The sequence below is a fragment of the Leiobunum rupestre genome, chromosome 9 (genome assembly GCF_980474605.1).
Source record: "Leiobunum rupestre chromosome 9, qqLeiRupe1.1.hap1, whole genome shotgun sequence".
Classification (NCBI taxonomy): domain Eukaryota; kingdom Metazoa; phylum Arthropoda; class Arachnida; order Opiliones; family Sclerosomatidae; genus Leiobunum; species Leiobunum rupestre.
In genome coordinates this window covers 38,007,041-38,034,342 of record NC_143392.1, presented here as the reverse complement: position 1 = coordinate 38,034,342, position 27,302 = coordinate 38,007,041, and the positions used below count along the sequence as shown (strand labels likewise).

General features: G+C 35.8%; 1 protein-coding gene across 2 annotated transcripts; it reads left to right on the top strand.

Moving 5' to 3' along the window:
• The first annotated feature begins 284 nt into the window (after positions 1 to 284).
• On the top strand, positions 285 to 27,302 carry LOC149927389 (uncharacterized). Of its 2 annotated transcripts, XM_090159134.1 has the most exons (12): positions 285 to 593; positions 4,717 to 4,868; positions 15,352 to 15,379; positions 15,525 to 15,688; positions 18,244 to 18,332; positions 19,222 to 19,264; positions 19,339 to 19,636; positions 20,422 to 21,381; positions 21,751 to 21,811; positions 25,384 to 25,735; positions 26,704 to 26,787; positions 27,155 to 27,302. In XM_090159134.1, the coding sequence occupies exons 1-10, from the start codon at positions 480 to 482 to the stop codon at positions 25,731 to 25,733; spliced, it is 2,259 nt and encodes a 752-aa protein (XP_090015260.1). In that variant the 5' UTR covers positions 285 to 479; the 3' UTR covers positions 25,734 to 25,735; positions 26,704 to 26,787; positions 27,155 to 27,302. The 2 variants fall into 2 exon arrangements, with proteins under 2 accessions (XP_090015260.1, XP_090015261.1); XM_090159135.1 differs by having other exon boundaries at positions 287 to 593; positions 15,525 to 15,664; positions 25,384 to 26,787.

Genomic DNA, 27,302 nt, shown 5'->3' with positions numbered 1-27,302 from the left:
ACCGTATAGCTACGTCGTAACTCTATTCTGATCCGGGTAGAAAATATACGTAAGAAACGCGGGGGATGACTAGGACGACTAAGCCAGGAGTAAAGTCTACATTCTACATCCAACATACGTACGAGTCGTAAACTGAACCCATTCCCCTGCCTTCGTGGGAAGTGGGTGTCTATAGCCCTTGACAACTATATATACCCTTGAAGAGAAACTTTTGTTGGCAGGATCCCCTTCATCAAGAAGAGGATGATTTTTTTCCAACTTTTCTCTTTCGCAATCTCAGAAACGTATAGTGTGGAGGCACTTTGAGCGAGGATTTTTAGTATATTAAAAGCGCGAATCGAACGCCAGTTAGACCGGCGCTCCTACGACACGGCGCGAAATATTCGAAAACGGTCTATCCGACGTATACAAAAAAAAACGATCTTTAAATCGAGAGAAAATAATCGATATTTATATTAATATTAGTGATATAAAGTAATATGGCGTTTCAAAGGCCCTTCTTGATTTCGTTACGAAGACAAGATGAAAGAACGTCCTGGGGATTTCGCCTGGTGGGGGGCACCGACTCGCAGCCTCAACACGTCGTGCAACAGGTAATAGCCGAATACTCTCTCTCTCTCTGTCCCATAAATTTATCTTCTTTAAGCCTTTGTTCGGTACCTCGGAGGGCGGTAATCCTAACGTCGGAAATTCTCCGGGGTCCCCTTTACGTACCTACTTTTATAATCTTATCAAGTCGGGATATCGGGGCAAGTGTCGCCGTCGTGTAGGAAAGCGGACTCTCAGGTGCCTCTCAGTCTTATTATCATTATTCGTTGGACAAATATTATTCCGTTGTTGTAAAATGTGTCTCGTGGGACACGGTAAGATATGGAAACCGTGTTCTGATATAATCGTTCATTGTGATAAGAATTACTTTCTGTTTGCAATGGGCTCTGCGGGTAGGAATATTGTTAGAATACTTTGAAAATACGCCTGCGTCGATTTATATTAACTAAGGGCGTTCATCCTTATTTTCTATTTAATGACTCTTAGGCTTTACGACTCTACCGATTATTATAACTTTTGTTCGGAAATATTCTGATTTAAACCTGCCACGAAACATTCATACGCGTCAACGCCATCTAACGGAGCGTAATGAAACTTAAATATTTTAAATTATTAGGAATTTTATTAATAATTAAACTATTCCATTCTAAAAGGGTTTCTATGATAACAAACCAACTTTATGATAAATATACGAACCTATTTTTAAAAGATTTCTAAGAATACAAAACCAACTTTATGATAAAAATACGAACCCATTTCTAAAAGGATTTCTAAGATACCAAACCAACTTTATTATAAATATACGAACCCATTTTTGAAAGGGTTTCTAAGATACCAAACCAACTTTATGATAAATATACGAACCTTTTTTTACAGGGTTTCTCAGAATCCAAACCCTCTTTAGTTTAAATATACGAACCCATTTTTAAAAGGGTTTCTTAGAATCCGAACCAACTTTATGATAAATTAACGAACGCATTTCTAAACGAGTTTCTAAGAATCCAAACCAACTTTAAGACAAATATACGAACCCATTTCTAAAACCGTTTCTAAGAATCTAAACCAACTTTAAGATAAATATACAAACCCATTTCTAAAACCGTTTCTAAGAATCCAAACCAGCTTAATGATAAATATATGAACCCATTTCTAAAACCGTTTCTAAGAATCCAAACCAGCTTAATGATAAATATATGAACCCATTTTTAAACGAGTTTCTAAGAATCCAAACCAACTTTAAGATAAATATACGAACCCATTTCTAAACCCGTTTCTAAGAATCCAAACCAGCTTAATGATAAATATATGAACCCATTTCTAAAAGGGTTTCTAAGAATCCAAACCAGCTTAATGATAAATATATGAACCCATTTCTAAAAGGGTTTCTAAGAATCCGAACCAACTTTATAATAAATATATGACCGCATTTCTAAAAGAGTTTCTAAGAATCCAAACCAACTTTAAGATAAAAATACGAACCCATTTCTAAAACCGTTTATAAGAATCCAAACCAGCTTAATTATAAATATACGAACCCATTTATATAAGGGTTTATCAGAATCCAAACCAGCCTAATGATAAATATATGAACCCATTTCTAAACGAGTTTCTCAGAATCCAAACCAACTTTAAGATAAATACACGAACCCATTTCTAAAACCGTTTCTAAGAATCCAAACCAGCTTAATGATAAATATATGAACCCAATTCTAAACGAGTTTCTAAGAATCCGAACCAACTTTATAATAAATATATGAACGCATTTCTAAAAGAGTTTCTAAGAATCCAAACCAACTTTAAGATAAATATACGAACCTATTTTTAAAACCGTTTCTAAGAATCCAAACCAGCTTAATGATAAATATATGAACCCATTTTTAAACGAGTTTCTAAGAATCCAAACCAACTTTAAGATAAATATACGAACCCATTTCTAAAACCGTTTCTAAGAATCCGAACCGACTTTAAGATAAATATACGATCCCATTTCTTAACCCGTTTCTAAGAATCCAAACCAGCTTAATGATTAATATATGAACCCATTTCTAAAAGGGTTTCTAAGAATCCAAACCAGCTTAATGATAAATATATGAACCCATTTCTAAAAGGGTTTCTAAGAATCCGAACCAACTTTATAATAAATATATGACCGCATTTTTAAAAGAGTTTCTAAGAATCCAAACCAACTTTAAGATAAAAATACGAACCCATTTCTAAAACCGTTTCTAAGAATCCAAACCAGCTTAATTATAAATATACGAACCCATTTCTAAACGAGTTTCTCAGAATCCAAACCAACTTTAAAATAAATATACGAACCCATTTCTAAAACCGTTTCTAAGAATAAAAACCAGCTTAATGATAAATATATGAACCCAATTCTAAACGAGTTTCTAAGAATCCGAACCAACTTTATAATAAATATATGAACGCATTTCTAAAAGAGTTTCTAAGAATCCAAACCAACTTTATGATAAATATACGAATCTATTTTTAAAAGTTTTCTAAAAATACAAAACCAACTTTATGATAAAAATACGAACCCATTTCTAAAAGGATTTCTAAGATACCAAACCAACTTTATTATAAATATACGAACCCATTTTTGAAAGGGTTTCTAAGATACCAAACCAACTTTATGATAAATATACGAACCTTTTTTTAAAAGGGTTTCTTAGAATCCGAACCAACTTTATGATAAATTAACGAACGCATTTCTAAACGAGTTTCTAAGAATCCAAACCAACTTTAAGTTAAATATACGAACCCATTTCTAAACCCGTTTCTAAGAATCCAAACCAGCTTAATGAGTAATATATGAACCCATTTCTAAAAGGGTTTCTAAGAATCCAAACCAGCTTAATGATAAATATATGAACCCATTTCTAAAAGGGTTTCTAAGAATCCGAACCAACTTTATAATAAATATATGACCGCATTTCTAAAAGAGTTTCTAAGAATCCAAACCAACTTTAAGATAAAAATACGAACCCATTTCTAAAACCGTTTCTAAGAATCCAAACCAGCTTAATTATAAATATACGAACCCATTTATAAAAGGGTTTATAAGAATCCAAACCAGCCTAATGATAAATATATGAACCCATTTCTAAACGAGTTTCTCAGAATCCAAACCAACTTTAAGATAAATATACGAACCCATTTCTAAAACCGTTTCTAAGAATCCAAACCAGCTTAGTGATAAATATATGAACCTATTTTTAAAACCGTTTCTAAGAATCCAAACCAGCTTAATGATAAATATATGGACGCATTTCTAAAAGAGTTTCTAAGAATCCAAACCAACTTTTAGATAAATATACGAACCCATTTCTAAAACCGTTTCTAAGAATCCAAACCTGCTTAATGATAAATATACGAACCCATTTCTAAAAGGGTTTATCAGAATCAAAACCAGCTTAATGATAAATATATGAACCCATTTCTAATCGAGTTTCTAAGAATCCAAACCAACTTCAGTTTAAATATACAAACCCATTTTTAAAAGAGTTTCTGAGAATCCGAACCAACCTTAGTTTATATATACGAACCCATTTTTAAAAGGGTTTCTAAGAATGGAAAACAACATAAAACTTTAATACAATACAAATTACTTTTAAAATCATCCAATTAGTTGAAATTATAACTTACCATTATCCAAATAAACAATTTAAATTAATTTAAAATTAAAAAATTAAAAAAAAACACTTATTGTACAATAAATTATACCACTTATTGTGCAATTAGTAGTTTCTTAAATTTTTATTTATTTTAAACTTTTTAATCTACATGTGCCGCCTGAGTAACTTCTAACTTTTTATTTTAAATAAGTTTAATTTTAAATTAAAATAACAACGAGATTTTCGACAACAAAAATTCCCAAGATTTCGGAGAATAGAAGCCGGTAACCCTTTTACGGTTCACGGAGACTATTAAAAATAATATTTATTCAAATCGCGCGTAGACTTAATCGAATTAAAAGAGTTTAGTTAATAGATGTCGGGGCTTGATGGTCTTGGCGAAGAGCCAAAAGGAATACTTCAAAAAGTAAAAAAGGCGGAACTACGCCTAAATCGTAGAGAAATATCAACAATCATAATTCTCTTTCTTCCCGCGACGGTCGTTTCCGAGTAACTGTACTTAACTTTTGTTTGTCTTGCCGTCGAGGTTCTGGAGAGCAGCCAAGCGGAAAAGGCCGGCTTGCACGAAGGCGACGAGGTCATCCAAGTGGGCAGGTTCAACGTACAGAGCTTCAACCACCGAGAAGTTCAAGAGGTCATCGCGCAGTGCCGCAACCGCATGGAACTGTTTGTCATTAGGTAATGTATTCGAACCGGAAGCGGACATCCACCAACAACCAGAGAAATAAAAGAGATCCAACGGGCTTGTATAAATCTAATTTATGTCTTCCAAGACGTACGTTTTTACGATTATGTTCCTTCTTAGGAACCAAGATAATTCGATATTTACGCTAAGGAATACCACCATCTTTAAAATAGCAATATGTGTCGCCATCTGTTGGGTTTTATTTTCTTCATTCATGAGAATTACTATTATTGGCCCTAGTGGAAAGCTAAACTGCTAACATAAGCAAAATATCTAGCTAAGTTACCGAAAAAATCACGAAATGTGGTTATTTTAAGGTCCTTAAATGCATGGGGTCATTTCTGCTTAATATACACGAGCTTTCGACTATTTTTGATCTAAAGTTATTTGAGTTCCATTTCTTTCTGGATCAAATAATAATAATAATAATAATAATAATAATAATAATAATCACCATAATAATAATAATAATAATAATAATATCCTAGGTTAATACACAAGGCACCATCTTAGGCCTAAGTCATCAAGTGACTTTTAAAGCCACTAATTCAGGTGGCCAGGTTACGATGCGTAGGAGGGTGGTGGCAAGCCCTTCAAGCCACGCGAGCCAACAGCTCCATACACTAACTATTAACGTTAACCTCTACTTGTTTTTAGGGAAGGGTAAAACTAACAACTCGTGGGAAATTTCCTTAAACCAGTGAGGAGAGAACTTGCAAACTCAACGCGGAAGGAGTTGTTCCGATTTTTCACCCAGTGCCACAAGTTGGGATCGAACCCGGCTTCTCTTAGATAAGGCAAATACATCAAATAATCTCTATATAATAACCAATTATATAATCATTATGTTGGTTATTTGTTAGCTATTCAGGGGAGCCTGCAGTGGGTGAAAACCCGGAACAACTCCTTCCGCGTAGACTTTGCAAGTTCTCTCCTCACTGGTTAAAGGGGTTTCCACTGAAATTAGAAATAGAGTTAATTATATAATTTACAACTATTTTAATGGTGCAGACTGATAGTGACCATATGTGACCTATAATAGTATGTTTCTTCGATGACTAATACATAAGCACTAATACTAGAGTGGGCTGGCGGAGCGGCTAGTTTTCGCCTCGCAGCAAGAGGAGCCGGGTTCGATCCAAGCATGTGGCACTGGATGATTACTTGGAACTACTCCTTCTGCCTGGAATAATACACATAAGTAACAAACCACATAAGTAGTATTTTATAGAATGATCTATTAGTCAAAACTTATTGAAAATTGATACGCTTTCAAAAGTTCGATCTCAGCTTGTGGCATTGGCTGAAACCTAGGAACTATACACTCCTTCCGCGTTGAATTTGCAAGTTATCTCCCCACTGGTTAAAGCGGTTTCTCCCCGGCGTCTTCGGTTTCCCCTTTCCATAAAAACTTGTAGAGGTTAACGGTAATAGTGAGTGTAGGCATGAAGGGCTTGCCACCACCCTCCTACGCATTGTAACCCGGCCACCTGAATTAAAGGCTTTAAAAGTCGCTGGATCACTTAGGCCTAAGGTGGTGCCTTGGGTATTAGCCTAGCTGATTATTATTATTATTATTATTATTATCATTGATTGTTATCTAGAATGCATTCCGGCAGGGCCGGATTAAGACTTTATGGGGCCCTATGCCCAAGTTAATTTTGGTGCCCCCTTTTCAATAGCGAGCGAAACGAGCTAGGCGCTTCCTCAATTTATAATTGAGAAATGGGTGGAAAATTCATTTTGCTGCCAGATTTAGTTTGTCTTCAGACGTCAAGGGCTAGACGGCAGTCCGCCAGAGTATGTGACAATCAAACGTTTTTGGTTCATAGGGGTGGACGCATTTACTTAAATAACTCCAGAAAATATTTTGTGAAAAGCAAATGATTAAAGTTTTGTAGGCTTGGTTCCCCTTGTAGGCTTGGTGCCCTAGGCCTATTGGTTAATCCGGCCCTGCATTCCGGTACCTAAGAGAGTATGGACTGACGCATTTCCTGTTGCACAAGCTACGACTACGAAATTATTGCGCGACAGACTATCTTTAACCGATATCGTTCAGCGTCATACTTAAAACAGTTATGTTACTTGTGGAACAATCTGAGATTTACTGTGTTAGGGAGCTGTTGTCACGCGTGGCATGTAGGGCTTGTCACCACCCTCCTACGCTTTGTAACCCGGCCAGCTGAGATAAAGGCATTAAAAGTCGCTAGATGACTTGGGCCTAGCTGATTATTATTATTACGCGAGGCAAAGCAGAGGGGTGTGGTTATTCTCCAAGGAATCATGAGCTGATCAGGGTGCTCCCACATATTACCTGTTAACCTATATAAAATTATTCTTGGTTATATTGATACCGACAATTTTGAGAGGTTAGTCATTAGCCAGTAGCGTAGCCAGGATTTTGCTTCGGGGGGGGGGTCTACTGTTGAAATCTCTGACTTAATTTAGCCTGTGATAGCTATATTTAGCCATAAATCTACGAATACTTAACTGATTCAGTTTATTTCGAAAATGAAGTGATTAATTTCTCACGAATAACCGATTTTTGCCAAACTTTAGTTCGTTTTTTTAAACGACCTCCATGCTATTTGAATCAATAACAACGTGTTTACACATATCTTGGTTACGAATTCCGTAACACTGAACTACTTAACGCATTAGTTAGCCAAGCGACGTAGACACACCCCGGATGCTGCCAAAAATGCGAACGAAATTTAATAACAATAACCCACTTTATAAGAACGCCAAAAAAGTAGGGATGAATTTTGGCAAGCGGATTCGTAACGTGCCGACTCCCTCTAACCTTTGAAAATTTGGTGTTGTTAAGTAGCGCTTCGCTTCGACGTACATTCTTATATACATTGTATTTTGAAGAGTTCAAATTGGCGCGTGTATGATAAGAAATCGTTGCGGAGGCCACCCCCGACCTGCCAAAAAATATGAGAAGGAGAGCTCGCGCCTGGCATACGAAATATCACCTGTTAGTTCGAGCAACCCCTGAAATGTCGGCTACGTCTTGGTACTAAGCTTCCTCAGGGATGCCCAAAATAGCGAAGGGATGAGGTTTGCAGGAGGGTGTCTAAGAGGGGGTGGAAGAGAAGGTCCTCCTCCCCATTTTTTGCTCCGGATCCTCATCCTTATCTCTAGAGGCTTTTTCGCTACAAGCGAATTCCCGGGCGGCTCAACGAGTTCGGCGCAAAAATGACTTCTTAATCATTATTATCGCGACACGGTGGACGTTAAGGCTTAATTACAAGAGTATACACTCTACTTCCCTGACGCGAGAACTCCGTACACCTTCGTCGGACGCAAAGTTTACGAATCAGAGTAAGTTCTTTGCTTTCGTGTTGAATTATTAGTTTAATAATTATGATCTAAACCATTTTCCCACCTTTAAATTTAACGATATTAATTCCAAAACTAAAGTTTTAACGTAATTACGTATCTAAGTAAACAGAATGAAATGAAATTACGAACCGGCGATCGATATGATACGCGTTAATTTGCTTTTCGAAGTATTCAAATTATTAGTTTTCTTTTTGAACGCCTAGAATAATAAATTATCTTTTAAAGTAAGAGGTTAAAAATAAATTTAAATATTAGATAATAAATGAAGAGATATTTAACCATAACTATATAAAAAAGTATAGATTTTTGTTTGTTCTTATACCGTAAAAGTTATTTAATTGAAATTATGAATATAAACAGTATTTATAGTATGGATCACATTATTAACATCACTCATAATTTAACCAAAAATAGCTAACAAAAATAAAACATTAGATATTATGAAAAGCTTTTAAATATTGTATTTCTAAAACAATATTAATTATTTTGCAGTAAAAGAGATTAAATTTAAATTTTAAGTATAAGAAATATTTAGAGAAGGAACTTAGTATAATAATATTTACCACGTTATTAACATCAATCTAATAATTGGCCAAACATAGCTCATAAATTAAAATATTAGATGTTATAAATAGTGCTCGGCATTCGATTAATTTTTATCCATGAATAAAATAAGCTCGGCGATGTTTAAATAATATTTATTTAAATAACCAATAGTTGAATAAAAATTGTAAAATGTTTAAATAATCGACAGTGAATAAGCCTATTATTTAAATAAAACAAACAATTATTTAAATAAATACCACTTTTATTCAAATAAATGCTTGGTTGCGTAAAAAACATAATTAAATAAGTTAAAATTATATTCTTTTTACCAACGTTTTTTAAATAAATCGGAAAATTTGTGGATAATGAATAAACAATTTCGTGCACTAGTTATGAAGAGTTTTTAAGTATAGTAATTTTAAAACAATATTAATTATGCAGCAAAATACATTAAAATTAAATTTTAAAAATAAGAAATATATACTGAACTTAGTTTAAAAATAATAACCAAATAGCGTAAATTTAAACCCCCTGAAGATAACCTGCCCAACAATCATTATTTACGTGTTCCATGCACTTCCTTTCTTCAAATAAACTGCGCAGAAAGCTTTAAAACTGAAACAAAATTGTCAGGTTTGTGGAACGTATCTACGCGTGCACCTCCTCAAATTATTTTAGCCCACTCTGGCAAGGTTAAATTCTCATATACCCTAGGTAAGACCTCACTAAATAGTTCACGGAAAGGCGCGTGGTAGACAAAATTCCAATCCAACCCTTCTCTTCACCGTCTGCTAAACCTCGACGACTTCAAAAAACTGATATGATAATAATATCGTTTCACCTCAGAGTTTATAGCCGTGAGGCCAAGACATCTCTCCGTTTTCAACGAAAAACTCGGTGCCAGCTATTTTTAGGCCACGCGTGCACTTTGAGAAGCGAGACTATGCCATCCGATTTAGTATTAAAGAGGGACTTTGAAAGCGGATGAAGTTAAGCTAAAGATTAAAATTTTCATCCTCGCATCTCATTAAGAGAGCTGGCGCCAAAGTTACACTCGTCTGGATGATGGAGTTCCGAATTTCTCGCCTCCAGAAATTCCTAATGTTACCCCCTTCCAGCACACCCCTTTTATATTGTTGTGGTCTGACATCAAAAGCGACTACTTCCGATCTGTCTTAAGAGCCGCACTGCCGTGCAAAGCACAAAAGCATTAACGACCAAAACCAAAATATGGAGAAAACCCGCGAAATTCAAACTTTCTTTGCCTTTAGATTCAACTCAAATTATATTCTGGTACTAAACAATTTACAGGCCAAACGATATTTCAGAAATATAATTAAAACCATGTCTTAAAACGCGAAAAAAATGCGTTTTGATTTGACTTTTAAAGAAAATAAACACAATAATGCGTTTTTGGTTTGAAAATAATGCAAATACCTAAAATAATGCGTTTTGCAACAAGTCATTTCTCTAAAAACAAAAATTTTAAATTCGAAAATTAGTTCAAAATTGAATTTAACGTATATAAAATAAGGTGAAATAAAACCAAAATTTGTAAATCGAAAATTTGGTCGTTAATGCTTTTGTGCTTTGCACGGCAGCGCAATCGATCGGTTCAGGCGGGTGGCGGGTGGGGTGGCAATGATAATGGGCTTTTAATTGCGTTACAATTGACGTAATCGTCTGCCGGATTTACGTTCTAATTTAGATTTTCAATAGAATGTTGTACTTGATAATGATTCGATAAAGTTCATAAAGATAGGTACATTTATAATTTATGGCATTGTGAGATTTATAAAGTTGAGAGGAAAATCTTAAGAAAACGCCATATCACTTGTTATTATGATAAATGTTTATTTAATGATATTATATTATGATAAATGTTTATTTAATGACATTATATTATGAAAAATGTTTATTTAATGACATTATATTATGAAAAATGTTTATTTAATGACATTATATTATGAAAAATGTTTATTTAATGACATTATATTATGAAAAATGTTTATTTAATGAAATTATATTATGAAAAATGTTTATTTAATGACATTATATTATGAAAAATGTTTATTTAATGACATTATATTATGAAAAATGTTTATTTAATGACATTATATTATGAAAAATGTTTATTTAATGACATTATATTATGAAAAATGTTTATTTAATGACATTATATTATGAAAAATGTTTATTTAATGACATTATATTATGAAAAATGTTTATTTAATAACATTATATTATGAAAAATGTTTATTTAATAACATTATATTATGAAAAATGTTTATTTAATGACATTATATTATGAAAAATGTTTATTTAATGACATTTTATTAATAAAAATATATAATTAATGACATTTTATTATTAAAAAAATATTTAATGACATTTTATTATTAAAAAATATTTAATGACATTTTATTGTTAAAAAATATTTAATAACATTTTATTATTAAAAAATTATTTAATAAAATTTTATTAATCAAAATGTATACTTAATGAAATTATGTTATGAAAAATGTATATTTCATGACATTCTATTATTATAAATGTTTATTTAATGACATTCTATTATTAAAAAATTATTTATTAACATTTTATTATAAAAAATGTATATTTAATGACATTTTATTATTAAAAAATTATTTAATGAAATTTTTGTTAAAACATTATTTAATAACATTTTATTATTATAAAAATTATTTAATGTCATTTTATTATTAAAATATATAATTAATGGCTTTTTATTAGTTAAATATATAATTAATGGCACTTATTATTCAAAATATATAATTTATGGCATTTATTATTCAAAATATAAATTTATTGTAATTTTATTATTAAATATAATGTCATTTTTTATTGAAAATATATGTTTAATGTCATTTTATTATACAAATTTTATATTTAATGTCATTTTATTATGGAAATATATATTTAATGCCATTTTATTATTAAAAATATTTATTTAATGCCATTTTATTATTAAAAATATATATTTAACGAAATTAATTATTAAAAATATATATTTCATGAAATGAATTATTAAAAATATATTTCATGAAATTAATTATTAAAAGTATATTTAATGAAATTAATTATTAAAAATATATATTTAATGAAATTAATTAATAAAAAATATATTTAAGGAAATTAATTATTAAAAATATATATTTAATGAAATTAATTCTTAAAATATATTTAATGAAATTAATTATTAAAAATATATATTTAATGAAATTAATTCTTAAAAATATATATTTAATGAAATTAATTATTAAGAATATATATTTAATGACATTAATCATTATAATTATTATAAATAACAACTGTAAAATATCTCATAAAGAAAGTCACACAAAAGGAAAACCTATTCTGAATATGAAAGTTCATTCAATAGCACCATGTAAAATTAGCAGAAAAAAAAGGTAAATTTTAGCACTACGAACCAAGAATGTATACAGGTGAACTGTAGCAGCAACTGTAGTCACTGTTTTCTTGATTCCTTGAAAATAATCTCCGCCTACACGGAGAACAAGCCTTAAATCAGATTATCAATCGAATTATTTGAATTATCGCAAAATCAGTACCTCATGATAAGAGGTCCAACCAATCCTAATTTGTAGTTTACACCCCTATTTCCGGAGACTAGAGCTAAAAACTATTGAAAATTGAACCCTTTAAGAAACTGGATTTATTCGACTGATATTAAAAATAAAGAACCTCAATCAAAAATATATTATAATAAAAACGATAATAAAACGAAAAATAAAATATATTATTAAAATATAACGAAATGAATGTACATATCCATAAATCAAAATATTTACTTAATTATTTGTTTCACGCAGTCAGAGGTTAATGTAGACTTTTCTGTTATTACTATGGTTAATTAAATATCATTTAATTATTTAAATATTTTACCTGTACGGTGAGTGAATACCTAAATTTAAAAAATAAATTGTTGATAGGGTATTTGTTTTCGGTCAGAACTATGTTGTAACGTTAATATTGTAACGTTAATGTACACAATAAAGATAATATTAAATCTCAAACCACGAAGACACTATACGGTGCTGCGGTGAACGCAGGCTTTCTCTCAGAGAATATATCCCGAGAATCATGTAAACATAGACTGTGTAGTTGTTTTTACATATTCTATGTTAACCTCAATATATTCTTGTAATGGGTTTACTAACCTTAGAGGCGATACCTTTGTAATTACTTAACTAATTTAGAAAGGCTGTACTCGGTTTAATAAGTCATTAATCGGTAAACAAATAAACAGGAAGTGGTTAGAACGTCGGCCTACCACGAGGACAAACATTTCGCCCTTTGAGTCGGTGATAAGGATGCTACACATTCAACTAAACCTATTGAATACCAAGAGGGCAAGATGACACATTTCTTCGTTAAGACCTCCATTCTTAGAATAATAATCAGCTAGGCTAATTCCCAAGGCACCACCTTAGGCCCAAGTCATCTAGCGACTTTTATTGCCTTATCCCAGGTGGCCGGGTTACAATTATTATTTATTATTATTCAATGCGTAGGAGGGTGGTGGAAAACCTTTCATGTCACGCGAGCCAACAGCTCCCTACACTCTATAGGTGGTTTTTTTTTCGCCTGTTCTGGGTTTTTTGAGCAGGTTCAAAAGTGTAGCTTTATGACGTCATTTTACTCCAATTCTATCTTGACGAAAAAAACGAGTTGGAGTAAGAAGGGAGTAGTTAGAGGTTAAAGGTTATATATTTGTTTGGTTTTTAAGATGGCGACCGGTGGTGAGATCATCAATATAGGACTCATTTTTCTTATTTATTTAATAATAATAATAATCAGCTAGGCTAATACCCAAGACACCACCTTAGGTCTAAGTCATCAAGCAACTTTTAAAGTCATTAAATAGCATTGACGGATTTTGAAATGACGTTTTAGCGCGCGACACTACAGGTACATGTCTTGGGCGCACAGCCTTCTTTGCGTGCTTTTTTTACCATAACATGTAGAGATATTTTCACGCGCAAAATGAATTTTAAAAGCCGTCAATTGGATATTCGTTATTAAAAGCTTGCGACATGTGAAGATGTTCAAAACCCGTTATGTTTTCGTGAAACGAAATTTAAGCAGACGAATTTTCTATATAAGCTTGATTACTCCCTCTACACCTCCTTTCGAGGAGGAGTAAAAAGTGTAACGTTTGAGCTCTGGAACAAGCGAACAAAATTCGGGACAGGGTAAATCTTACCCCGAGAACAGGCGAATAAAACGTTTTAAGGTAAAAAGTTTAGTTTTTATGGGAAGGGGAAACCGAACAACTCGACGGAAAACAGCTTTAACCAGTGGTGAGAGAACTTGCCAACTCAACGACAAAAGTACACTCTTAAAAATATTGGGTTGTTTTTTTACCATTGTTGGGTCAGTATTTAACCAAACAAAATATTGGGTTGTTTTAGTTTTCACCCAAAACGGGTTATTTTCATAACGCTATTTTGGGTTAAATTTATAAGTTACCCAAATATGGGTTGAACATTAGCCCAAAATATGGTTAATATATGACTAAATTTTGGGTTATAATTTAACAATTAATTGGGTTGTTTTTTTTTACCCATTGTTGGGTCAGTATTTAAACAAACAAAATATTGGGTGGTTTTCGTTTTCACCCAAAATGGGTTATTTTAATAACGATATTTTGGGTTAAATTTATAAGTTTCCCAAAATATGGTTAATATATGACTCAATTTTGGGTTATAAATTAACAATTAATTTGGTTTATAAATTTGATCACACTGGAAAGAATATTGTAGGGCCTTGTCAATTTGCAATAAATTTAAACAAAGGAGCTCATTACGTTCTTCCGCTTAAATATCAACACAACATAAAAAAATAAATTTAAAATATTTGAAAAATTTAAATTAAAAAAGTAAATTAAATTAATAATATTCAATACCTTTAGAATCATAAATTAAGAATCCTTTCAAGCACTCATGGAAACGATGCAAGAATGGCGCAAAATTTTTAATTTCCAGTCTTCCAATGACTACAAGTTCGATGGACACATTTTCGATGCTCATATCGTCTTTGGCGCGCGGGAACTTTAAATTCGATAGTATGACCCAATTTTGGGTTGCTATTATATTATCTTAAAAACCACCTAATTTTGTTTAACCACAATTTTGCGTTTCAAGATTTTCAACTACATTTGGGTTATTTTTGACTCAAAAACTAGTTATAAATGAAATAACCAAAATCATTTAACCCAACGTTTTTAAGAGTGTAATTCAAGCCAACGAATGCCGATTCTGGAATTCGAGAAATTGGGCTATCTGCAACTTCAGATAGAGGGCGTTAGATTCCGATGTTGCAGCGCCAATAGACCAAATATTTTCGCGATTTAAAGAAAGAAAAAAAGGCGTGAGAGCAGAGCGCCGTAGAAAGCTGCAAAATTTCTTACTAGTTTTTATTTTATTTTTCAACGCCGAAGAGTGACTAGAAAATGTTTTTTTTTTCTCTTTCCACCCTTCCCTATATTTCCTGGCCCGTTCATCGCCTCAATTGGACCTCGAACGTATACTCTCGCAGGGAAGACCTTTTGAGGAGCAGGAAAGAGGTATGTCACTTTTGAAAAAGAGCCTTTATCCGGGAATTTCGGAGTGAAATTTCGGTGGATGGCCGCCAAGAAATTCTCATTCGTGTCAACAGTGGGAGAAAAATTAAGCGAAATATTTCATCCGGGTCTTGTTTATTTCTTTCAGAACGAGCCGCCAGTGGTGAAAGCCGTCGTCCATTCTCCGTACAACTCTCCCTTCTCCCTCTACTCCACCGAGAACGTGGCTGATACCTTAGCGCAGCAAACGACAGTGCTGACCGAACGCCCCGACAGTCCTTCAAAGTCGTACGTTCAGCTTGGAAAACGCCAGTACTGCCCTACGTTTCCAAAACGCGTTATCGACCATTTTTGACTTTTGGAGTTTGAATGCGCCTCGTACTAATTTTAAGGCGCTGATTCTAAATTTAAAATCCTTTTTTTTTCTATCTGGTCTAGTTTCCGAGATGTTAAAATGCAAAAACACATTACAATCGAAAAGTGTCGAAATTACTCCGCAGAAACGCATTAACGACAGTGGGAAATTTTCCAGAAACGCATTATGTCGTTATTAACCAATAAGAGTCTTCGTTTCGTATAAATTCGTCTGCTCTAATTTCTTCAGCCGCATTCTCAGGGTAACAGTCGCCATGGCCGTTACTCAGTATTATTATACCACATAATGCGTTTCTGCCAAGAGTTTTAGCCAAATATAAACGTACAAAACGCATTATGTCAAATTATTCTGAGATTTACTTAATTTTGGCTATAGTCGTTGTCATATTTAGATTGCGAACTAAATGAAACCCATAACAACTAGTTTTCAGTTATTGGTATTTTTCTTACGATTTACAAAAATCTCGAAATGCCATTTTTGGAGATAATGCGTTTCTGAAACGTAGGACAGAGGTAGCTAGATTGTAATAGACGCGAAAGAGCCGTTAAAATATATCAAGCGCCCTCTTTTTAATTAGTTTTCAAACTGTAGCTTTCTTTATTTCGGAGTGATCGAAGCGCCCTCTTCTGAAAATTTGAAGAACATTAATTAGCCACCTCGGAATTCCGTCTGTAACCATGGTGATTTGGCGGACGTTGCGAAGTATCTCGTGCCAGCAGCGCGCATTTTAGTATTAACCTGTTTAAGCTTATTTTTGCGTCCTAGGATATTCGTATTAAAAAGTCACAGAATAGTTTGAATTTTGAGGCTGGGGCCATAGATATATGAAATAGTATAGATCTACAATTCTACGAGGGACTGATACGGAAGTTAGAACTAGCAGACAACGCTTATTTTCTGGATGTGATACGTTATAGCGCCATCTTTCCACCAAAAGCAAATAAAAATAACACTAGACATCAACTCCAGGCTACTCTTGGGCTATCAACATTATTAGGCCTAATCTACCACGTTCTTTTTTACAAATCCTAATTTTAGTCGCCGATAGATGGCACTATTACGTAGCGCATCCAGAATATATTTTCCAAATCCTAATTTTGCTCACCGATAGATGGCACTATTACGTAGCGAATCCAGAATATATGGGTCTTCTGCTAGCTGTCTCTTCCATGTTCTTCCCACGGGCTTGTATGTAGGGTAAAGTGTCCCTGCTATTTCATATATCTTTGGCTGGGACTACAATATCACGTGATTTTAGAAGCGTGAAAATGTTCTTGAGTCACGTGACGGAAGGGGAGGAGTTACCTGAAACAGACGATAGCATCTAGGAGAAACAAACACACAAGGAGAACGCAACCGGTCGAAACTCATGCATTTTCTTGTGTACAGTTTTCATAAGTTAGACGCTTTAGCGCCTGCTGCCGAAGGAAGGGGAAAATTCGGAAATTGTCTTCCCCCTTTCCGTAAACGCTCGTCCAATGAAATTTGTACACAACACTGCGTTAGCGTGCTTAAAGTCTAGCTGCGTTCTCCTTCTGTTTGTTGCTCCTAGATAGCATAAACTTAATTTATGTCTTATTCAACTTGTTAAAAAGTTCCACGCGCGTCTTTATATTTTAGCGTAAATGGGGCTCGAGCAATTTTGCGCGAGCTCTCTAAAATAAAAAAATTCGCGAGCCATTTACGCTAAAATATTAAGGAGCGCGTGGAACTTTTTAACAAGTTGAACGAGACACAAAGAATTTATACTATCGACTATTCGGCTCCAATATTTGAAATTTAAGGCGAATATTTGAATTTTACATCGTGGCTCAAGCTCTGGTAATATGGCTCAATCCAGAACATGATTGGCCGAATACCATATCACGAAGTAAAGAAAAAGTGAAGCTATTTAATTCAAACCCAGAAATTCCAAACGCGAATGTGGCCCTTTAGAATAAAATGGCTCTTATTTTGCAGCTATTATAGTTTGACCAAAAGTGACATAATTACCAAAAGTGTGACAATCCCTGTACTTTCGTATGCTAAAGGTTTAATGAATGATCGACTCGAGATCGACCACATAAAAGACTATTTATTGTCGCCTTTCTGGATCTTTTTTTAGTCTATGGTATTATATCGTAGGTAGATGGCGATGGCATCTCCACAGAACGACGAAAAATAAAAAAATACACTAACTTTGACCAGTACTACTTAGTTCCTCCGTAGGCGTTATTTGTTGGTTTTAACTTCCTTCCCTCCCCAAGGCATACATTCCTTTCTCCCCTCCCAACTTGTATTTCGCTCGTAATATTCATTAGAAATAGGTCCGATTGACACACTTTTGGTAATTATGTCACTTTTGGTTTGACACCGAAAAAAAAAATTATTTTCAAACATCTAATGCGTTTTTAATCTTAATTAGGACTTTGGTCGAAATAAAGCATGGCGCTTCCATTAAAAAATTAAAATGTATCGAAACTGAAAAAGTGAAATTGAAATTGTCCCACAGGTTGAATCATTTGGGTCCCACCTCACCGCCGGTGATACCTCAATCAGACGTTCTGAAGTTCCTCAAGGAAGAAGAGTTTGGAAAAAGTGGTACTCAATCCTTTCAATATAGCATTAACAATTATCATTTGAACTACATTATAATACTTATTTAAAACTAGCAAATAGTATTAACAGAAGTATAATAATAATAATAATAATCAGGTAGTCTAATAACCATGGCCATAGGGTTATATGATATCCCAAGGGTATAGGGTTAAATAATACCAAAACCTATAATATTATTCCATAAATTTGTGACTTTGGGGAATATTTTTCTGAGAGCTAGTAACGGAGTGACGTCATCACAAGAAGAAAATCTCCCCCTAGCGCTGTCAAAGGCTACGTGTGACGCGGGAGCAAGCGGGCGCAAAACGGCGACGAAGCCCGTAATGCAGTCTCTGAATAGCTCGGTGTTAATGCCGACTTTGTTCAAAGTCGGGCGTAATGTAGACCTATATGAGATATGAAATTTCCTAAAAGGAGACGTTGCACTACCCATTCGATTTTTTGGTTGTAAGTGGTCAAAAACATTTTCGGTTGCCATGGTAAATCGAATGGGTAGTGCAACGTCTCCTTTTTGGAAATTTCATACCTCATATTGGTCTACATTACGCCCGACTTTGAACAAAGTTGGCAATAAACACCTCGGGTACTCTCCTTGTCAGTAAAACTTTTGCAAATGAAGAACAGAAAGTGTCTCACTTATGAAATAATATTGTACACTTATGATAATAACAATCTCATTATATTGAAATTTTACTTTCGCAGTTCTCCAGTGCTTTTACATTAATTAAATTAATTAATTAAATTATTAGATCAGAAATAGTAATAATCATAATCAGCTAGACTAGGTCCGAGTCAACTACCGACTTTTAACGCCCTTAATCAGGTGACGGCGTTACAATGCGTAACATGATACGTGTAATATTCATTTCAGGGTTGTTTAACGGCACCGCCCACCCGTTGGAAACTGCCAGAAAGTAAATTAAAAATTGGAAAATTTCCCGAATATCAAAGTTCAATCATAATTTTTGATCTTCCGTTTGGCCAATAGAAAAGCGAGCCCGCCAACTCCACCTCCGAAGCCGAGTGTCCGATTCCGAGATCCGCCATCCACAGCCATAGACATCAAAGAATACGCGACCATCTCGGACGACAATTACCAACAGCGGCAGTACCAGCTTCAACAACAGCGCTATCAGACCCAGAAGAACAGTTACCAGGAAAGTCACCAGCCGCCGAGCTACTACCAAGACCCGAACAGATACCAACAGGCCAAGTACATTCGAGAAGACGATTACCAGAAAACTTGGGGTGAGCCCAAGATTATCCCGGGACAGACTCAACAACAGGTAATATTACTGCTAAGATATATTTTTAGACTTATGACTACCTCGATCGCAATTACGGTATAGCTTCATTATGACGCCAAATGTGACGTCACGCAATTATAATTTTCCCAAGGTCGAAGCGACCGACCAAACGTTTAGGACCAAAAGAGATTTTTCTGCCAAAATCTAGGCTAAATCCGTTACACCGTTAAAGTATTTGTTTCAATTTCGGACCAGACCGAGATTTAGTCTCGGCACTTTAAAATGGGTGATACGGATAAAGCGCCTTAAAATAGCTTTTAAATTAGGATGGCCGATTTAAATCAGAGTCGTTAAAAGGGAGGCCACCCTGGAGAACAATTCCAAAACGAAAATGAGGCTAGACCCACGCGGCAGAACGCGCTGGCTTTAAGTAAACCTTATCAGCCCGTCTTCGACTGTATCATCCAGTGAGTCAGTGACGGGTGACTACGGAGAACGGATGAAAAACAGACAATGGCTAATTTGAGATCCGGGGATGGAACGAGGAGAAAGTTGAGGGAAGAGTTATCACCCACTCCGCCTCCGAAATATTTTGTTTTTTCAAGGCTTTTTTTCGTTATAACAAAACATCGGAATTGGATCAACGAAAAGCCTCCACCCTTTTCCCTCGCCGAGAGATAGAAAACGGGGAAAGAAACGGGGGGTTCAGTGGTTCCCAACTCTCTCTTTCTCTTTCGTTTAATTTCGTTCGGGGGGTTTCCGAGCTGAAGTGAGTGACATTCTTGAAGGAGTAACTCACGACCGTTATTCACGTTTCTTGGCAGGCCACTCGGGTGCCCTTACAGGCGAAAGAAAACTACGCCTCTAGTTATAACCAAGAGCAGCGAGCCACCACGGCGCAGTACCAGCAGAACCCGCCTCAGACGAGGCCAGGCTACCAGAGCCAGAACGCCTTCACCAGTCAACAGACGATCAGCATTCAGCCGAAGACGCAACAACAGTTTCAACAGCAACAGATACAGCGAGAGGAGGAGTATCATCAGCAGTATCAGTATCAGACGCAACAGAGGGTGGTCAGCCAGCACGAACATCGCGTTGTTACTCAACAAGATCAACAACAGATCAGACAACAACAACTACAGCAAGAGCAAATCAGACAGCACGAATATCAACGACAGTTGGCTATTCAAGAACAACAGAGGAAGCAACAGGAATACCAACGTCAGTTGGCGATTCAAGAACAACAAAGGCAGCAGCAGGATCTACAACGACAAGAACAACTGAGGCAACAGCAGGATCTACAACGACAAGAACAACTGAGGCAACAGCAGGATCTACAACGACAAGAACAATTGAGGCAACAGCAGGATCTACAACGACAAGAACAATTGAGGCAGCAACAATTTCAACAAGAACCAGCTAGGCAGGAGCAATTGAGGCAGCAGCAATTACTGGAACAGGCTAGGCAAGAACAAATTAGACAAGAACAACTTAGGCAGCAACAGATACAACAGCAGGAGAGAATTAGGCAGGATCAACTGAGGCAACAACAATTGCAACAGCAGCAGCAACAACAAAGAGCAAACATTCAGCAACCACAAAGTCGGAGGAAAATCCCCCGCGTAGTCAGCAACCCTGATTACGCAGCCCACGTCGGCTCAATGACTAAAACGGGGGACAGAGTACCTTTGACGTCAACCAGCAGGATGACACCGGACACGCCCACAATGGGATCGCCCAATGTCACCAGAAGAGGTGGGGGCGTGCCCGTTTGGCCTCCAAAGGTGAGCTTCGAATCCTTTTAATAATAATAATAATCAGCTAGGCTAATACCCAAGGCACCACCTTAGGCCTAAGTCATCATGCGACTTTTGAAGCCCTTAATTCAGATGGCCGGGTTACAATGCGTAGGAGGGTGGTGGCAAGCCCTGCATGCCACGAGATCGAGCCAACAGCTCCCTACACTAACTATTACCGTTAACCTCGACAAGTTTTTATGGAAGGGGACTAATATCCGAAAGCGGACAAAAAATTTCAGAACTTCCAAAACTTTAAATCGCAACCTTTTAAAGCTTCCAAGAATAGGCCCTAGGCACTGAGCAAACTTAAAACTAATTGAAAAATAATTTTTTGTCTCGTTCTTTTCCTTGTAGAATTCCAGCGCGCGGGATCACCCACGAACTGGATTTTCGCCAAATCTAGCGCACGAAAAAGGTAACTAGAAAATTTTCTCTAATTCCAACTTTACGAGCGTTAGTTTTTTTTCCCGGTACTCTTTGTTTTTTATCTTTTCTTTTACGCGCTTAAAAACTAAATTAAGAGCGCTCGACGAATACGAAACGAAGCGCTTGAAAAAATGATGGTCTCGCCAGCAAACTACTTTTGGTTGAATTTCGCCGCTAGCGCCTGTCACTGCTCCAGTCTCCGTGGGTGCAGTCGCGGAATAGAGGTTACCATAACAAACTGCAACGAACGACTCACCATAGGGCCTAAAAACTGTGCCAAACTCGTTAAAAAGCTAACTTTTAATACCCCCCCCCCCCTCTCTCTCTCTCTCTCTCTCTCTCTCTCTCCTCTCAGTGTCTATTTTTAGTATTCGTCGAAAAACGTTTCCTTAAAGTTTGGCGGGCTGCGCGATATTGCTTAGAATAAGAGCAACTTTCACCCTCCGAAGTTATGTCCTCAAAGTCAACCTTTTCTAGCGTCTTCGCGTACTTCTACGTCATTTAGTCACGCTTATATTAAAAGAACACCAACATTTTTTTCCTTACAATACTCGAAAATTCGTTTCACTGGCTTTCCTCACTAAAAGATTAAAGACAGAACAGTAACTATAGTTTTGGCAATCCGGAGAACCATAAATATATCAAAGACGCGCTTTAATCACGAGAAGGATAACCGTGAAAGATTTGTAGCTAGCTTCTCCCTGAACATTCTTGTAATGTGGTTGAAACACTTCTACAGGCGCTAGTAGGCCAAAAATATCCGAGTACTATTTTTAGATCAAAGAACGATGAAGAGTTAGAACATTAACCGAGACCAACAAGAAATTGAAGACGTACCAATAGGATAAAATAACAAACTGAAATAGGGAAATATCCTTTGCTTCGGCCAAAATAGACCTACTAGGATAAAGTTTGAAACTCTTCGTCTATTTAATCCTCTTTAACAAATGGTGCTAGCAACGTGTTTCTTAGATCACGTAAAAGGCTGCAATCCCATTAGCGCATCAATATCTAAGTTCTATTTAAAGACGGGGGACTAATATAAATCAGAGGAAGTAAAGATTGATGACGTCACATGAAACCTATTAATAAGGCGACGTAAATAAATGGCCTCACAATCTTGTAGGATGAGGGTGTTAGACTTACAGGGAAACAAATATATAGACCAACGCCATTAGAGGTACAGTTTTCAAGCTTGTATTTCAACAAGGTGGCGCCATTTTAACTTTTTAGTTAGAACGGAATAAATACTAACAATTTTGGAATCCATTTATATGACACTGAAATTAAAAATGCAGTTACAACTATTTTAATGGCGCAGACCAAGAACCCATACACGTACCAAGAACAGAGGAAAGGAAATTTTGCTGGATCGCCTCCTAATCGATTTTTTTAAAGAGGCGGAGCTATTGAGTCTTCTTCCACTATTGTTACTTCTAAGAAGAAGGCGCGAACCCTTACAAATACAGAAAATTACATATTATTTATAAGTTTGTTTCAAGTTGGCTTTAGGTTGTCGTTATAATTTTTCAAGTTGGCTCTAAGTTGGCTTTAAGCGAAATTAGAGTTGGTTTTAAGTGGTTTTTAAGTATGTTTTTAGTTAGTTTAAGTAGTTCTTAGACCGCTTATTTTTTGGTTACTTAAGTTACTACAGGCGGAAAATATAAAAAGGCGGGACTTATTTTGAAAATATAAATTAGGAGGCTCCACGACGGACTAAAACTATGATTACGTGTTCTTAGTACGTCTATGGGTTCTTGCGCAGACTGATTATGACCATCTATGACCAATACCAAAAATAAATAGGGGGAGAAAGTCTGGCACTTGGGTCCAACCGCACGACGTCTTATTTGAGGGGTAAAATTTTTGGGCTTCGGAAATGACTTCCCCCTCGCCTCTTTACAGGGACACAAAGGTATCGGTTGTAGGGAATAAAATTCAAAATTTTCATCTTGAGCGCGGACCGGAATACCACAAATGCTCTACTTCGCGCGTAATGCGCTATCCTTATTGGTTAGAAATATCACGTGATCACTAGCTCTTCAAAAAGGGTGTCAAGCATGGTGGAAGGTAAAATCTGAAGGCATTGATAGACTTTCTCCCCATATTTACTTTTGCCAATACTAATATGTTTCTTCGATGATTAATACATGAGCCATGGATTAAACACTATAAGGATGTTCCACGAGCGAAAAAACGCAAAAATACTCTGTAACCTGGCCACCTAGCGGCGCGAGCCCACACACCGGAAATCGTTTTCTATCCAGGGGCAAACAAACATGCGTGCAATGATACTTCGTTTATATACTTACCAAAGATCTTTATTTTAGGATTTGAAGCTTTGCAGTTTCAACCTTTTCACTATTTACTATTTGTAATTTTAAACGAAATTGAAGATTGATAAAAGATGCGTGTTTTGATCCATGTGGTTATAACCTTCAACTAAAAGAGCAGACGAAAAGCACGAAATTACAAAAACCCGCGAATTTTTTTTTTTTAAATATGAGATGGCGCTACAAAATCATATCCAGTGCCCCCGGGGGAGTTAAGCGCGGGTGGAGGAAACACGTTACGACCGAGCCAACGCGAACTCGGCATTGAAATCTTAGCTCGTGGAACATCCTTTAGCGTTTAATCCATGCATGAGCACTAATAATAGAGTGGGCTGGCGGAGTGGCTAGCACTTTTGCGTCGCAGCAAGAGGAGCCGGGTTCGATCCCATCTGGCGCCACTACTCCCTCCGCGCTGAGTTTGCAACTTCTCTCCCCACTGGTTCAAGGAGTTTTTCGGTTTCCCCTTCCATAAAAACTTGTTGAGGTTAAAGGTAATAGTGAGTGTAGGGAGCTTTTGGCTGGCGTGGCATGAAGGGCTTGCCACCACCCTCCTACGCATTGTAACCGGTCACCTGAATTAAAGGCATTAAAAGTCGCTAGATGACTTGAACCTAAGGTGGTGCCTTGGGTATTACCCTAGCTGATTATTATTATTATTATTATTAATTTTTCCAAAATTTGAATAAATCCTTTACGTAACAAGTAAAATTTTGGTTTTGTACAAAATGGATGATTTCGTATAAAATGAAATTTAATAACAATTTCCCTTCTTCGTCGATTGGCTAAAATCAAAGCTTAGTATAATAATAAATAATAATAATAATCAGCTAGGCTAATACCCAAGGCACCACCTTAGGCCTAAGTCATCAAGCGACTTTTAAAGCCATTAATTCAGGTGGCCGGGTTACAATGCGTAGGAGGGTGGTCGCAAGCCCTGCAAGCCACGTGAGCCAACAGCTCCCTACACTCACTATTACCGTTAACCGCAACAAGTTTTTATGGAAGGTGAAACTGAAGAGCTCGGGGGAAAATCTCTAAAACCAGAGGTGAGAGAACTTGCAAACTCAACGCGGAAGGAGTTGTTCTGAGTTTTCACTGAGTGCCACAAGCTGGGATCGAACCCGGCTCCTCTTAGATAAGGCAAATACAGCAAATAAGCTCATAACATCTATTATGAAATTTTAACTGTTTTAACTAAATCTTAAATTTCTTTTACCTCGAATTGCAGGTAGCAAACAGTTCACCTGGCCACCGCCAAAAGACGAAGTTTCGCACGCCCAGCCACCGACTCCGACGGGAGGGGTGCAAAACGCCTGGCACCCGGAGGAAAGTTCCAGTCACAGATCTCTGCCGTTCGTCACGTCGCCGCCCCCCAACCGTCGCAACAAGGACATCGTCTGGCCACCGGCCCACACCGCCCAACGAGAATCTCCCAAACACAGTCCCAAGGTTATCCGCAGGAAAACGGGTAGCTTCGACGACTACATCTACCAGCACGCCAGCGTTAACGTGCCACCCACCTACAGGACCCCGCCCGGCACGCAGCACGTTGAAATCGTCTACGAAGATGATTTTTAAACGTAACCAACCAAATACAAATCACAATTAACTGTCCCCGTAAAACCATAGTCAATAATCGAGTAGACTTTTTGAAAACTATTCCATCCAAATTTCCACCTACAAATCTTGATTTAATCGAAATAATACAACGATAAAATAAAATTAAGCGAATTAAATTAAAAAGGCGAAAATAAACTAACCGAATTAATATAAAAATATATAACGAACTATGATAATAAAAAGTCGACTATCCGTTTAAGCAGCTTTCACAAAGGTCCGCGTCTTTAATATAATTTAAAAATAATTAGATAAAAATAATTAATATTTTATATTAATTTCGTAGACCTTTTTCGATTATTATTTTTTTTCATTGTATTGTATAAAAAAACTATGACGTGTTTTGTTTTAAGAAAATATTACATGTTGATATACCGGGGAAATGCAGGGGTATTATATAATATTATTTATAATAATATTCTTATTACTAAAACTCTACGCCAGCCGAAGTTTATAGTCGGTGCGTGGTTCGCTCAAAAGATAGGGTTTATTTATACTCGGATTCACTATCAACCCGCCTTTGACAGAGCTACGGACTCGACTATATTGCAGGCGACGAGGTATTTTCAAACCGCGCTAGAGAGAGCGCGCTTTCTAATTGGAGCAAATTAACGTAATGCCATTAAAGACGTCAAACACGATCGAAATGAAGCTCAATTAGTTGAAAGGGGTAGAATTTAATTTAATTTAAAAGTCTAAGTTGCAAAAGTCCCCCTGATCCTTCGTCGTTACGTGAACCAATCTTCTAACCCGAAAATAAACATTACCCGATATTAGCAGCGTCTAAGTACGAGGGTACGTCCAGACTTTGACTGCGGTATCGGGTAAGGTTCATTTTGAGTGTAAATTGAAAATACTTGGTCGTGGCGGCTGTAGCACCGCTTTGTGAGCTTTGTAAAATTTACTGTCTCATTGTCCTTGTATATTCAAGTTTCTACGCTACGCAACACTGTTTTGAAACTCTGACCGACAAATTATAACGTCCAGCTCCAAGCTAAGAGGAGGTTCAACTTAGGTAATTTTCATTATACCTTGTTTAAATACTAGGGACAGATCACACCCTTGATTATTAGGACACCATCGAGTGATTCAATCATGATTCAATCTGATTAAAATCAAATATGTAGCTTTGGCGGTATAAAGAGCATTAAATAACTATTAAATTTTTAATCTTGATTAATAGAACACCATAGTATGATTAAATCATGATATCTGATTAAATTAAAAACTGTAGCTTTGGCTGTATAAAGATTAAAAATGATTAAATCACTATTAAATTTTTAATCTTGATTATTATGACACCCTGAAACAGTGCGATCTGTCCCTTTTAAAAATATGATGAAAAATATAAATTAATGATGATATTTGTTTTTATTTTACAGTCTTCCGCTTTGAGCTGCATTTTTTCATATTTCCGGCTATTCTGTCAAATTTATCGGTTCAGCACCGAAATATTTCCGATTTCGCACCCCTGTTCATTTCACCCAAATTATGTTCATTTTTAAGCGAAATAAAACAAATTGCTTTTCA